We start from the raw sequence: 14,282 nt of genomic DNA, 5'->3' as shown, positions 1-14,282 counted from the left end.
TGGAGTGCTTGACAAAGTCTGTTCACCATCAGAATAGATCAGGTCCACAACACAAGCCTGTTTGTCAAATCTTTATTATTTCTTGGGTAACTGGGGCAAGGCAGGCAGGGTCCAGTCTAGTCCTTCTTGGCAGCAGCCTTCCTCATGGCAGCCAGGACGTTGCTGAGCTCCTCTCTCTTCCTCTTGGCTCTGATGTGAGTCCCCACCTAACAGAATAAAAGGACATCAAATAGGGAGATGTTCTGCACATGCTCACATATCCCCACACCCCCAGGAACTCACACCTACCCTTTTTTTGATGAACTTTAGGGCTCTCTTATCCTTGGAGACCTTTAACAATTCCATGGCTCGCCTCTCATAAGGGGCAAACCCACACACCTCCCGGATCATATCTCGCACAAACTTGGTGTGTTTGGTCAGGCGCTGTTTAAAAGACAAAGGTTTGATCAGGTTCTAAAAGCACTACCATGAGAGGAAAAAGTTACTCAGTAACATTCCCTAAATCACCCAAATGTTGCTAACTTATCCTGGGCAAAGACAGGAACTGAACTTTGACCTCTGGGCCAGAGAATTTATGTATCATTCCTGAGACCCAAGTACACACAAATGAACAATTAATTTACATGGAAGACAATGTTTATTTAATCCTAGCTTACCAATTTACCTGGGTAACCTTAGTGTGTAATTTCCCTTTTTGGACTTTAACACTTGACACTTACTAGTTATGCGACCCTGGGAAGTCGCTTAACCCCAACTGCCTCACCAAAAAAAAAAACCAAAACATGACAAAATAAAGAAAAGTGGCTAGAGCATAGCTGCTTAAACCTTTTCTACTGGTAGCCCCTTTTTCGCCCAAGTAAATTTTTACCTGGCCCTGGTTATAGATATGAAAAATAGGTATACATAACTTTTTACTGTTGCCAAATTTTTCACGACTCCCACATTCAGTTACACAACCCCATATGGGGTCAAGACCCACAGTTTAAGAAGTTAGGCTACAGAAGATTGCAATTCGAAATCCCATTTATGGACGTCATCACTAAATTTAGGATTTTTGCCAGTAAAATCCTTGCCTCTCCCAAATCTCACAACCTACATAGAAGTTGGAACCTGGCAGTTTTTCTTGAGCCTTCCCTCTAATCATCCTCTCATCTGATCAGTTGCCAATTCTTGTCAGCTCTACCTCCATAACCTCTCTCATGTCCCTTCTCTCTCTCTCAGCCATCAACCTAATTCAAACCCTCAGCACCACCTTTTGTTTGGACCATTGCAATAGGCTCACTAGTGCTCGCATTCCATTTTCCACACAGCTCCCATGATATTCCTAAGGTGTGACCATGTCTGCACCCCTGCTCAAGAAGCTTCAGTAGCTCCCCTCTTGCTTTCTAGGATGAAATACAAACTCCTCCGTTTAGCTTTTAAATCAAATACAACCTGGCCTATCCTAACTTTAAAGAGATCACTTCTTTCCCTGAATGCAAATGTGCTAGTCCAGCTTGGACTACTTTCTGTTTTAAGTACCACCCCCCCCAACATTCCAGCTCTGCCTTTGCAGAGAATAGAGCACAGCTAGCTTCTTCAGAGACTCTTCCCTACATAATGCCTTTCCTGATTTTTCCTGGTCATTACTTTTCCCCACAGCTGGTTTTACATACTGTACTCACGTGCCCTTTCCCATAATAAAACAAGCCTCCTGAAGAGCAGGTGATCTCATTTGTGTCTGTATTCTTGCTAAGAGTGAACATACAGTGCTTGTTAAACTGAAGACACCAGGCAACTAACCTCTACAGACCTACCTACCCCAAGAAGCACAGGGTGGCCTAGTGAGTAAAAACACTTGACTGAATTTGAATCCTCCAGCCTCTGAGCCCAGGTTTCTTTCTCTATAAAGCTTACACCACCTACTTCAAAGGCTTGTGAAAAAAGGAAAGCGTTATGCATACCTTAAATCAGGGTGTAAACTTTTCCCACTCCGGATCCCTTTTCACCTGAGAGTTTTACCCAACCCTGAGCATACAGGTATATAAAATAGGTATACATAACCCTTTGCTGTTGCCAAATTTTTCCTGACCCTCACATTCATTACAGCCAATGGGGTCTCAACCCACAGTCTTAAGCTTTGCCTTAAATCAATGTGTAATTAAAAAAAAAAAAAACCAAAACACAAGACCTAGAGAATTGCCAATGGGTTCATTCACTGGACAACCATGCAGACTACCGTTCTGGCTCTGTGGAGGCAAAGAGAGGGGAAAGAGAGAATGCAGAACTACTATGGCACACTCCTTAAAATTTTATTAATCTGGGCATCTAGGTGGCACAGTGGAAAAAGCACCAGCCCTGGATTCAGGAGGACCTGAGTTCGAATTCGGCCTCAGACACTTGACAGTAGCTGTGTGACCCTGGGCAAGTCGCTTAACCCTCACTGCAAAAGTTAAAAAGCACAAGTAAAAATCTATGTCTACTTAAAACAGGAATTACCTCTAACAGGGTAAAAAGTCAGCTTAAAACCGCTCATAAAACTTCCACTTACTGATGCAGGGAAGTGCTATAAAACGTACTAAAATAACTCCAATAACTATAAAGCCAGATACGCCAGGGACACAAGGAATATCAGACCAGGGCTTCCGTGGGCTTAGCAAAAACAAATCGACAGGGCCAGCTAGGTGGCGAAGCGGATAAAGCACCGGCCTTAGATTCAGGAGGACCTGAGTTCAAATCCAGCCTCAGACACGACACTTACTAGCTGTGTGACCCTGGGCAAGTCACTTGACCCCCATTGCCCCGCAAAAAACAAACACAACCCCCCCCCCCCCGAGGAGACTACTTATTCTAGGAGTCTCCCCCTGCAGAGCTTTTTGAGAACACGAGAAAAACGCCTCTACGGGCACCAACGAAAAAAGCCCCCTCGCTGGGCGGAAATGCATTTGGTCTCGTTTTCTGGGCACCCGTGTCTACTGCGGCCGAAGATGCTGCCTGGACGCCCAGCAGGCCTGTCCGTGAAGGGAGGAGCAGAAACGGGAGAAATCCCATCATCGCTACACCAGGAACAACTACCCAAGCTCCTGCATGAGCTCCATTTCTAAGGAGACTAGATCAGGGTCCCCAAGGGCCCCTGCCTTCCTACTCCAGAGCCACGATCCTTGAGTTTCGGCTCGGGGCCGGCGGAAGACCAATGGGGGCAAAAGCGCTGACTTCCCGCACCGGTACCCCCAACCACTGGGCTGGGGGCTGCAGGCAGGGCCACGTGCGCCACCCCCCCCCCCGCCAGAGTCCCCGCGCGTGCGCAACACCCCCGGGTGTCCCGCCGCAACCACCGCCCCCCACAACCCCCAGTCACCCGGGCTTCTCGCCGGACTCGGCTTTCGACTCACCCCACGGCGGCGGCAGTGTCGCGGCTTCGAAACGTTCTTGGTAACTTTGTGGCCTTTGTTGAGGCCCACGGCCATGGGGTAGCGGATAGCCATGGCTGCAGCGCTGAGGAGGGAGACACAGAGTAAGGGGGGAGAACTCCTGGAGGCCTCCCGGAAAACCCACAAGCCTCCCTAGACCCAAAGCCCCAAGAGCCCTCGCCCCTCCCTCCAGGCCGCCTTCGGGAACGGGGTGGGAAGCGGTCTGAGCCGTTGATGGCGCCGGATTCCCCAGTAGGCCCCTCCGCTCACCGACTGTAGCCTCAATGGCAGCCACAACAGAAGGAAGGAAAGAGCGTTGAACTCTGGGATATGTAACCTCCACTTCCGGGTCTTCCGGAAGCAACGAATGAGGAAGGGTAGAACGTCCTTCCTCACTCAATGGACGCTCTAGCCGACCTGGTGACTGCCACCTACTGGAGCTTGTCAGGGTCGTGAATTCTAAAACTCGGTCGGCCTTTCCGCCTTGCACATGCGCACCAAGTCTGGCTTTGCCAGGGCTTTGTAATTTCTGTGAACTTGATTAGTTCATTCCTTTGAATTTGGAGTTGCAGAACATGTTGAGATCATTACCTCTATATCAGGGAATGGGTAACGTGCTTTATCAAAGGCCCTCTGGAGCCATGATAGGTCATGATGATCATTCTTGAGCTTTTCAAAGTGTTTTTTTTCCTTTACGAGGTTGTTGTCTTGGTATAACCGACTTCCCTGGTTCTGTTAACTTCACTGTGTCAGGTCGTAGTGGGCTTCCCGGGATTCTCTGAAATCATCCCTTACTGCTCAATAGTATTCTATTATACTAATAAACCATATTTTGGTCAGTCATTCACCAAATGATGAGTACCTTTTAAGGTGTCTTTTCTCTTTTTTACACACACATATTTTTCCCCTTTGAATCTCCTTTTTTAGGATCAGCAAGTTTGTTTTTGCTTGCAAATATCCTCTCCTCCCGATCGCTGCTGGTTTCCCTGTTGAGTTTAACATATTTCCACGCCAAATTATACATTTTTTAAAATTTACCTTGTCAAAGAAGATTTTGGTCATGTTTTTTTGGAGGGTGGGGTTTAAAAATTATTATTACCATTACATGCATTTTGAAAGTTGTTGACCTCTTGTTCTTCTAGTCGTGGTCCAGTTTCTTCAAACGTGCCTGAATCCCTCTTTTCCTTCAAGAGGCAACTAAAGTATCACCTTCTACATGAAGCCTCTCCTCATCCCCTTAGCTTCAAGTGCTTTCCCTCTTCCACTACCTTGTAAATTACTCTGTATTTATCCTCTATCTATACAGATATATTTCTTTGACACATACTGCCTGCATGATCCTGGGCAAGTAAATTTACTTCTCAGTGCCACAGGTCTACTTTCTAAAACTCTGCATTTCAGAAAGTACTCACCTGCCTTAGTAGAGTTTCTTCACCAGGGAATTCCCAATACCAAAAAAATCACAGGGTCTAGACCACATCTCTACACTTAAATATGTATTCCTTGTCTCTCTTCTTAGAATGAATGTAAGCTCTGTGAGGGTAGGAATCATTTCATTCTTTGTATTTGTATACCCAACTCCTAAAGAAGTGCTTGGCATAAAGCAGGAGCCTAATAAATGCTTGTTGATTGACTGATTTCTTGATCTTGGGTAGAGAAACCATGTGGTACAGTGATAGAGCTCCTGGCCTAGAGTCAGAAGGACCTGAGTTCAAATGTGAGCTCAGACATTTTTATTAGCTGTGTGACTGTGGACAAGTCACTTAACCCTGTTTACCTCAGTTTCTTCATCTGTTAAACGAGCCGGAGAAGGAAGTGGCAAACCACTCCAGTATCTTTGCCAAGAAAACCCCAAATAGGATAACAATGAGTCAGACATAACTGAACAACAACAACAAAGAAGCTTCCCATCCCTGGGACCAGTTTCCCCATATAAAAGATACTATCATATAAAATGGGGAGAAATGATGGGAACAAAGGTGGTCCCCAGCTCTGTGACCCTCCAGGTCCCCTGGCTGCTAGGCCTCCTCCACAGAACCTAAAAGGTCAAAACCATAATTTAGAGATGGCTGGGTGGTACTGAATATGAGACTTGGAGTCAGGAAGACCTGAATTTGAATCCTACCTTAAATGCTTAGTAGCCATGTTACCGTGGTCCAGTTATATTGTCTCTTTCAACCTGTTTTCTCATCTGTAAAATGGGGGAAATGATAGCACCAACGTCACAGAATTCAACTTCAGAAGATTAAATGAGGGAATAAACATTAAACAGTTTTAAAAATTTTAAGTGCTACATAAATGCTAGCCATCACTATTACTCCCAGTGGTCTTTGTGGCACCCAGGTCCAGATTAGCAATAACCATAACAGCATTTTACGGTACTTTAAGTTTGCCAGGGAACCAACGCAGGGAGTTAGGTACTATTAGTATCATTATCCCTATTTTCCAGAGGAGGAAAGTGAGACAGATGGAGGTTAGTTAAGGTCACACGGCTAGTAAATGTCGGAGGCAGCATCTGAATTTAGCTCTTCCGGAATTTCCAGGTCCGGCGCACTCTACATCGCACCACCCACCGCTCTGCAACCTAGACTACGACTCTGCTTCCCAGGGACCTTAGTAGCTGAGGCCGAAGTAGAAAGGAAGAGAAGAACAGAAAGACTGCAACTCCCAGACACGCTATCGAGGGCTTCTGCTGTCCAGTACTACATCTCCCAGATGCCCTAGTTGAGGGCCCGCAGGCGGCCTTGATCTGTACTACAACTCCCAGAGTCCTGAGCTCGCGCGGTCTAGCCCCCGGCCTGCCCCGGGTGCAGCGGGCACCTGGTCGCCGGCGGGCGGGCGGAGCTCCGTGTCCTTGCGTTGCAGCAGAGCAGCGGAGCTCGGCGACCATGGCTACCCGCCTGTGGCCCCTGTTAGGGTGAGCGCGCGCGCCCGTTTTTTGAGTCACGCGGGATCGGGGGAAGCGGGCGCACTCCCCCTCCCCCTGGGAGCCAGGCCGAGCCTGGACTCGGGGCCGGGCCGGGCCGGGCCGGGCCGGGAGGACGCTTCCTGGGCCTTCTGGCAGTCGGAGCCGGGAGAGTGGGCCGGGGGGCGGGACAAAGGAGGAGCGCGAGCGCAGCGGGAAGCCGTGACCCTTACCCGCTTGGGAGACTCTGGAGAAGTCACTTGATTTCTCTGAGCCTCAATGTTCTCGTCTGGAAATTGGGGGCTGCTGGACAGCTCGGGCCTGGAAGCAGGAGGACCCGAGTTTCTTGGGCAAATCCCTTAAGTAGCATTTGCTCATCTGTAAGATAGCAGCGCAAGGAGATCCCTCCTCCCAGGGTGGGCTCTGGGGATAAAACAGAACAGTGTCTGTAAGGCGCTTTGCAAACTTTAAAGCGCTATATTAATGCGTGCAAATATTCATATTATTACCCACCTCCTAGAGCTATCGTGGGACTCAAATGACGTCATGCCTGTAAGGGGGGGGGGTGTTCTAACTCTTTAAAGTCTTTAAAGAGGTGCCAACATGTTGTTTGATAATAATAAAAAAATGTTAGTGATAAGAATCAATTAAATTAACATATGTGAAGTTCTTTGCCATCCTTAAAGCCTATATGTATTAGATCAAAGCAGTGAGCTGAAATCTTTACTATTTTATCTTTTTTTTTTTTAGTTAGGCAATTGGGGTTAAGTGACTTGCCCAGGGTCACACAGCTAGTGTTAAGTGTCTGAGGTCGGATTTGAACTCAGGTACTTCTGACTCCAGGGCCGGTGCTCTATCCACTGCGCCATCTAGCTGCCCCTACTATTTTATCTTAAAAGGGGAGGTTGGTGGGAGCAGCTAGGTGGTGAATCGGCTGAAGCACCGGCCCTGGATTCAGGAGGGCCTGAGTTCAAATGCGGCCTCAGACACTTGACATTTACTGGCTGTGTGACCCTGGGCAAGTCACTTAACCCCCCATAGCCCCGCAAAAAAGAAAAAGAAGAGGGGAGGTTGGACTAGACACTTTCCTCATCTTACCACCCCTCAACCCCGCCAAAGTCCCTTCCAACCCTAGCTCTAAGAACACTAGAGAGCCACTGAAGCCTTTTGAATGGGGAAGAGACAAGGGCACTGCCAGTTAGAATTCATTTCCCTGATGAGCATTTTCTTTGAGTGAGTGCTCACCTCTGGGGGAATAACAAGTAGAAAATTGACAAGGGTCCATTGTTCTCTGTGAGCTTACTTCTTCATGGTGGGGGTAGAGGGAGAGTACACAGGTAGACAGATCAATTTGGGGGGAGGAGGAAAAGAAACCCAAAGTGCTCCAGGAATCAGTTAGGAAGGAGAGGGGAACCTTCGGGATATCTCCCCCAGCCAGTCCTTGAAGGGAAGACAAAGATTCTACTAACAGCTGAGAAAGGTTGCTTTGCAGGTTGGTGAAAATGAGCTGGAAGATCTCACCCACCCCCTTTGGGCTTTGTTTTGTTTTGGTTTTGTTTGTTTGTTTTGTTTTCAATTGGGGACATTGAGGCCCAGCTTACCAGACTTTCCTCAGGGTCACATAGGGAATCAGTGATTAAACTGATTTTAGAATCTATGTGTACCAACTATCACCCCAAGGTTTGTTCTAAGCTGCTTCTCTTCTACCCCTCAGGTTTTGCATTAAGGCTGGCTTGGCTGGTGGGTCCGTATACTTCGTTTATGATCAGGGGCTGCTGGGGTCAAGTTCCGAGGGTCAGGCTGCACTACGAAGGGCACAGGAGACAATCCCAGTCGCCTTCAACCATTACTCAGACTTACTTTCGAAGCACATGGGCGTCCGGCTGGAGGTACCACTAGGGACTTGGGGGGTGGAAGGTGGGCTAAGGTTGGGGATTGGTCCAGAACTTCATGGACAGGAGGCAGAGGAGATGAGCTCTTAGGAAGAGGGAAAGTGTCTGCCCTTCCTAGGCCAGCATAATAATCCATCATTTTTTCTGGAAGGGGTGGGGAGCAGGGAGGCAGGGCCAGGCAGGATGGGGATAGGCTGACTTGAGCTACTGTGCACTCTCACCTGCCCTTCATTAAGCCCTTGGTGACCAAAGGCATTCATTTTATGATTCAGGCTCATTTTGGCCATCTGATTAAGTCCTGGACCCAGGCTCAGATCAGGCCTCTGACTCTGAGCCCTGGTTCATTGCTTTTAGGAGGGTCACCAGGCAGAGCAGGGCCTCTTTGTCCACACTGGGCAGGGAGGTGGGTAACTGATGTTGGAGCGTGTGATTCACGCTCCTTTCCCTTTTTTTCTCAGCTCCCATCCACTCCACATTTCAACATTAACCTCCGAGAGAGCTGGAACTCAGGTAGGACCATGGACTCTCCTTACTCAGGCCCTTCTGCTGAGGAAGAATGCTACTGTTCGGGGGCTCCCCTGCTCTCTGCACCCCTAGTCCTAGCCAGGTGCCCCCTGCCTCTTGACCATCCTTCGATGGCCAAGTTTTCCTCTAGATGTGGCTCCTCCACCCCAGGATCTCCCCACATCGGCAGGATCAGAGGGCAGAGAGACAGATGACTAGCCCCGTGACCAGGCCTGGGTGGGCAGCTCCTCACACCAAATGGGGTATATCTGAGCCACTCTCCAAACACCGACACTTGTAGAGTGTCTGAGCTAGAAGGACTCTCAGAGTGCCTCCCCATGTTATGGATTAGAAACATGAGGCCCAGAAAGGGGAAAGTTCCCTTGTGTGTCATTGATGGCTTGATGGAGTCCCAGCTGGTGACCTGGAACACCATGTTCTGTAAAATGGGCTTCAGGGGGGGAAGTAACATTTGGACAGGGTTGGTGTTGGAGTGGAGCTGTAAAGAATTAATTGTTATTTGAGGTTTTTATGCCTCGGTGAGCACTGGCCTGGGGCTCCACAAACCTGGCTGTGTTCCACCCCCTGGTTGTAGCCGTTGCCTTGGCTCTGGCACCTCACATCATCACCACTCACCGACGCCTACATGGGCCTGGCAAAATTATAATGATTGGAAGCCTAGTGAGGGCAGTCATGTGACTGTCAGAGCGGCCATCCCATTGGCTGGGGCTGTGTGGGGGTGTTTTTAGGTTTGGGGGAGGAGAATTGGGCATTCTAGGTGGAAGCTGGAAAGCGACAAGCGTTCTGCATATTTTAATCTGATTCCTGGGCGGTGGTATTTTTTCAGGTATTATAATTTCCCTTTCCCCATTTTATTTCCTTTCCCTTGATCCTACTGATCCTGTTTGTGGTTTTTTTGTTTGTTTGTTTGGGTTTTTTTGCGGAGCAATGGGGATTAAGTGGCTTGCCCAGGGCCACACAGCTAGTAAGTGTCAAGTGTCTGAGGTCAGATTTGAACTCAGGTACTCCTGAATCCAGGGCCGGTGCTTTATCCACTGCGCCACCTAGCCGCCCCCTGTGTTTTTTTTTTAAAGTTCGTTCTTGTTAAAATAAATCTTGTTCTGTTTTGAGGGAGGTTGCTGGTCTCCTTCCTTGCTCCAATATTGCGGCGAACCGCTTAGCTAGCACTCCTCAATTAAAAATTGGTCCCCACAGAACTCAGACAGAGGCAGCCAAACAACAAGCATTTATTAAGTGCCTACTGTGTGCTGGGCGCTGGGGATACACAACAAAATGAACCAGTTTCTGCCCTCCAGAGGAGCTAGCGTGCTGTTGGGGGAAACAGCACTGGTCAGATAAATGTACAGGAAGTAAGTGGAATGTCACTGAGGAGAGGGAGAAGGAGTTAGGAAGGCCTTAGGAGCTGGCCCTTGAGCTGAGCTTGTGAGGGAGCCAGGGACTGCAGTTCAGGGGTGAGGGACAGCATGGGCAAAGGCACAGAGGTGAGAAATGAACTACTCGGTTTGAGGAACAGCAAGAAGGTCAGTTTGGCTGGAATGTCGAGTGTGTGAAGAGGGGGACTGTGACTGTGAAGCCTGGAAGGAGTTGGGAGCTGATGGTGAATGGCATTCCGTGCCATACCCCGGAGTTTATATCTTGTTTTAGAGGCTGTGGGGACCACACTGATTGATGCTAAGTCAGCAAGAAGCGGGAAGGAAGAGAAGTCTTCAGACTTCTGACTTAGAGAAAACTTTGAAAAAATTTGGCGTGACTGCCTAGGAAAATCAGTTGAAGGAATTGGGTGCAGCTAACCTGGAGAAGAGAAAACTTAGGGGAGATGTAACTATCTAAGTATGGGACAGACCCGGCCGTTGTGGGCGAAAGGGATCTAACTGACTCCGCTTGGCCCTAGAGAGCAGCCCCAGAAGGAATGAGTGAGAGTGCAAGGTGCAAAGGCAGATTTTGGCTCAGCATAAAGAAAAGTAACATTTGCAGCTGGCTCAGAGTAAGACGTTCAGCCCCTAGGAGTAACGAGTTCCGTTCCCATCATCGGAGGGCCTCAGGCAAAGGCTGGATGATCATTTGTTGGGAATGTTGTAGTGGGAATTCTAATCAGATCTGAATTGGACTGTATGTTGTCCAGTGTTCCTTTCACTTCTGAGAGCCTACAATTCACTAATTTTCCAGCAAACACAGTCATTCCAATTGACCTCATCAGGTGTTGCCTGGCAAGGACGTTTAGAAGGCACCTGCTTTAATAAAGGCAAGGATAATTTATAATTAACAGTGGCTATTTTGAGTAAATGGCGTGTCTAAAGTGGAAAGGGTAGGCTGAACATTCCCTTTATGACCTTGCCTTCATTAGTTCAGGCATCCTTTTTCATCACTAGTGTCAGTACAAATGCCAGACTTGTCTCATTTGCTGTGGATTTGAATGAATGAGGTTTTGTTGCATTTCACATGAGGCAGGAGAGGCCAAGGACTCAGTTGGCCAATAAATTAGGGGACCAAGAAACCTGTTGCAAAACCTGCCTCTTCTGGAGGAACAAGTAGGGCAGACAGCAGGTGGGGTATGGATGGTGGAAAGAGGGCTCGTCTTGGGGTTCAGGAAGCCTGGGTTTGAGTCATGGATCCATCATTTGCCAGATATGTGGCAGTAGGCCTCATTTCCCCTCTCTACATCAGTAAAATGGAGACAGTAATACTTGTAATTCTTGCCTCAGAGGGTTGCGTGTGATAAGGAAGGCACTTTGTCCGACTTTAAGAATGGTAGTGAGTTGAACTATCCTATGGCCTCCCCTTTGGGAAGAGGAGAGGGGACAGGGACCTGAGAAAACAGATGATGTAGCCGGGGCAGCATTGGGGCTTCCAATGGGGTCCCCCTTCTGCCCTACAAGGAAGACTGATGATTTGAGTCCACAGATCTGGGTTTGAATCTCTTCTGTGTGACTCTAGACAAGTGACTTCACCCCTCCAGGCCTTAGTTTAGTGATCTCTAAAATGGGGGGGTGGGACTGGGTTATGTCTGGAGGCCTCTCCAGCTCCTCTGATTCAGTCCCTCTGAAGAGCCTTGGGGCCCTTGAGAGCACCTTGAGAGCAGAGGGCCCTTGAGAGCACCTGTGTCCAGTCACTGTGCTTCAGGAAGTACTCAGAGGCCCAGAGGACAGGGCAGGGCCAGAGGGGTGGAGGCCAGAGCCTAGGATGTGCCCAAGTGCTGCCTTCTGTGTGCCCAAGGTGGATACTAATATTCTCATTTCTCTGGTGCCTTGGGACACAGCCAGGACAAAAGTTCCTGTTTTACAGATGAAGAAATTAAGGCAGAGAGAAGCCCCTTTCTTGGGGGAAGTGTGACGTAGCTAATACGTGGCGGCACTCCTCTTCCCCCTGCACCTCCCTCATTCTACACCTCTGCTGCAGGCTGGGAACGTGGCCTTGTTCCCCACATCCCACCATGCTGAGTAAGGGAGGGCCCATTCTAGACTGAAGAGATGCCTGCGCCAGTCCCACTGCTGATTGAAGAAAGACCCTGTGCAGATTCCTTCCCTTTTCTGGGCTTAGCTTTCTCTAGTATCAAATCTAGAGATTTAACTGAATGATCCCTGAGGTCCCGACTCAGTGACTGCCTTGAAACCAGTAGTTTTCTGAGAGATATAAATGTGGAGATTCTTAGGGAACTCTTCAGACGTGTCATTAAGGGAAGCTGGGGAGAGCAGACAAAGGGGACAGGGAAGGGGAGGGTGGGGGAAGGGCACTTTTTGAACTTCTAGAACCCAGAACCCTGTCTCCTCCAGACCCCTCTCCTTCTCCCCTCTCAGAGGCACAACTGTGCCAGAAACCTCACTGTGGGACACTGGTGTAGGGGAATTTCTGACCTCCTTATCATGGGCTGGGCAGACTCTTTGGGGACCCTTCCCCCATCTCCAATTTAATATTTCTTTTTTTTTTTTTTTTTTTTTTTTGGCGGGGCAATGAGGGGTAAGTGACTTGCCCAGGGTCATACAGCTAGTGTTAAGTGTCTGAGGTCGGATTTGAACTCAGGTCCTCCTGAATCCAGGGTCAGTGCTCTATCCACTGTGCCACCTAGCTGCCCCCTTGGCTTTTTATTTTTTTAATATTTCTTTCCCCGCCCTCCCATCTCCACTTTAACCAAATGCTTCTTCCTCTGCAGGCATCAACAGCTTGATGTCTTCACTGTCCAGCGCTCCCACGACGATGCAGGCATACAGTCGTGAAGGCTGGAACTACCTGAAGGGCCAGAAGTGAAGCTCCCACCCGTCAGGCACATCAGTGGGAATGGTGGGGGTGAAAGGGCTCGGGTCTCAGGCCCCCAAAGCTGTGGGATGACCCCTGTCCCCCCGAGGGCAGCTTGTGACCAGGCCCTGCCCAAATAAAGGACTTTAGAACACTTCCTCCTCACCCTGTGTGTGGTCGGTGAGGCCCCTGATGGTTGGGACGGGAGGCTTGGAGAACCCCAGAAGCCCTTTCTTCCTGGATGCCCGGCTAGCCAGAGCTCGAGCGCCGGCGGCAGCAGTGCAGTGGCCTATGCTGCCCAGTGGCTAGTTGGTTCTCCCCCTACAAGTGTCAGGCCAGGCCTTGGACTCTGGCCACTGGCCAGAGGGCCTCCATAGAACTGTCATCCCCACTGCTCCTATGTGGCCCCCCCACCGCTAAATGGGTGGAGAGGTTGGTTGGTGCCCTGGCCTTCCTTGCTGCAGGGTTACAGGATCACAGACTTCTCTAGTCCAGTCAAGTTCCCTCACTTCACAGATGAATCAAGGCTCAGGGAGGCCCCATGACCAACCCCAGTCACTCCTTGACCCAGGGGGTGGGGGGGGGGGGGGAGGAAAGTCCCTCTAACGGAACCTCTTCACCTGAACCCTTGGGTACTTGGGTGGAGCCTGCCCAATTCCTAGCCCCTGCACACCTCAGTGGGAGCATTACCCAGGCAGGCCCCTCCATGAGGCCTCTAGAGAGCCCCCCTCCCCCTCAGTGTTGGAGACCATGCTCTGGCACTTGGAGTGTTCTGTTGATAGCAGCATGGCCCTGCTGTGAGGCCACTGGCCCGTCTCCTCTTCCCAGAAGTGTCATTATTGGTGTGTCTTCTGTGCCGTACATCAAGTGCCTCTTTAAAGCCCTGTACAAATGGGAGTTGTTGTTCATTTATAAAGCACGTTCCTCACAACTGCACAAAGCATATTCCTGTTTTCTTGTCAGGAAATTGGTCCATAGGGACACATGGCTAGTGAGTTAATGTGACCTAAGGGGTGTTTTTATTCATTCTGTCAAACATTTCCCAGTGACATTTTTTTTTTCAACAAACATTTATTTTACTTTCCATTTATATGTAAGGGTAGTTTTCAACATTCATTTTCATAAGATTTAGAGTTCCAAACTTTTCTCCCTCCCTTTCCTCCCCCCTCCACAAGATCACAACCAGGTTATATATGTACAATCCGCAAGCGTTCTTCTTATCGTCCTTTCTATGGGGTGCATAAAGCTTCCTCATTAGTTCCTTGGGATTGTCCTGGACCATTGTCCCAGTGACATTTTAACCTGGTTCAGACCTGCTCAGGAGTTTTCTTGGTTGCCAGT

General features: G+C 49.1%; 2 protein-coding genes across 2 annotated transcripts; one reads left to right on the top strand and one right to left on the bottom strand.

Moving 5' to 3' along the window:
* Window positions 1-56: 56 nt before the first annotated feature.
* On the bottom strand, window positions 57-3,810 carry RPL36 (ribosomal protein L36). Its single transcript, XM_043980207.1, has 4 exons — window positions 3,660-3,810; window positions 3,372-3,474; window positions 289-423; window positions 57-206 (listed from the first exon to the last, which is right to left on the bottom strand). Exons 2-4 carry the CDS (start codon window positions 3,462-3,464, stop codon window positions 117-119), a joined length of 318 nt encoding a protein of 105 aa, XP_043836142.1. The 5' UTR covers window positions 3,465-3,474; window positions 3,660-3,810; the 3' UTR covers window positions 57-116.
* Window positions 3,811-6,150: 2,340 nt separating this feature from the next.
* Window positions 6,151-13,098, top strand: MICOS13 (mitochondrial contact site and cristae organizing system subunit 13). The gene is made up of 4 exons (XM_043980200.1): window positions 6,151-6,306; window positions 8,009-8,183; window positions 8,645-8,696; window positions 12,859-13,098. Exons 1-4 carry the CDS (start codon window positions 6,278-6,280, stop codon window positions 12,951-12,953), a joined length of 351 nt encoding a protein of 116 aa, XP_043836135.1. The 5' UTR covers window positions 6,151-6,277; the 3' UTR covers window positions 12,954-13,098.
* The last annotated feature ends 1,184 nt before the right edge of the window (window positions 13,099-14,282 follow it).

The sequence above is a fragment of the Dromiciops gliroides genome, chromosome 1 (genome assembly GCF_019393635.1).
Source record: "Dromiciops gliroides isolate mDroGli1 chromosome 1, mDroGli1.pri, whole genome shotgun sequence".
Lineage (NCBI taxonomy): Eukaryota > Metazoa > Chordata > Mammalia > Microbiotheria > Microbiotheriidae > Dromiciops > Dromiciops gliroides.
This window is presented reverse-complemented; position numbering and strand designations above follow the sequence as displayed.

Coding starts and splice junctions, on each gene's coding strand:
- RPL36 (XM_043980207.1), bottom strand. CDS start 3,464: ATGGCTATCCGCTACCCCATGGCCGTGGGCCTCAACAAAGGCCACAAA. Junction 424..3,371: donor GACACTGCCGCCGCCGTGGG/GTGAGTCGAAAG, acceptor TCTTTTAAACAG/CGCCTGACCAAACACACCAA. Junction 207..288: donor TAAAGTTCATCAAAAAAAGG/GTAGGTGTGAGT, acceptor TTATTCTGTTAG/GTGGGGACTCACATCAGAGC.
- MICOS13 (XM_043980200.1), top strand. CDS start 6,278: ATGGCTACCCGCCTGTGGCCCCTGTTAGG. Junction 6,307..8,008: donor CGCCTGTGGCCCCTGTTAGG/GTGAGCGCGCGC, acceptor TCTACCCCTCAG/GTTTTGCATTAAGGCTGGCT. Junction 8,697..12,858: donor CCGAGAGAGCTGGAACTCAG/GTAGGACCATGG, acceptor CTTCCTCTGCAG/GCATCAACAGCTTGATGTCT.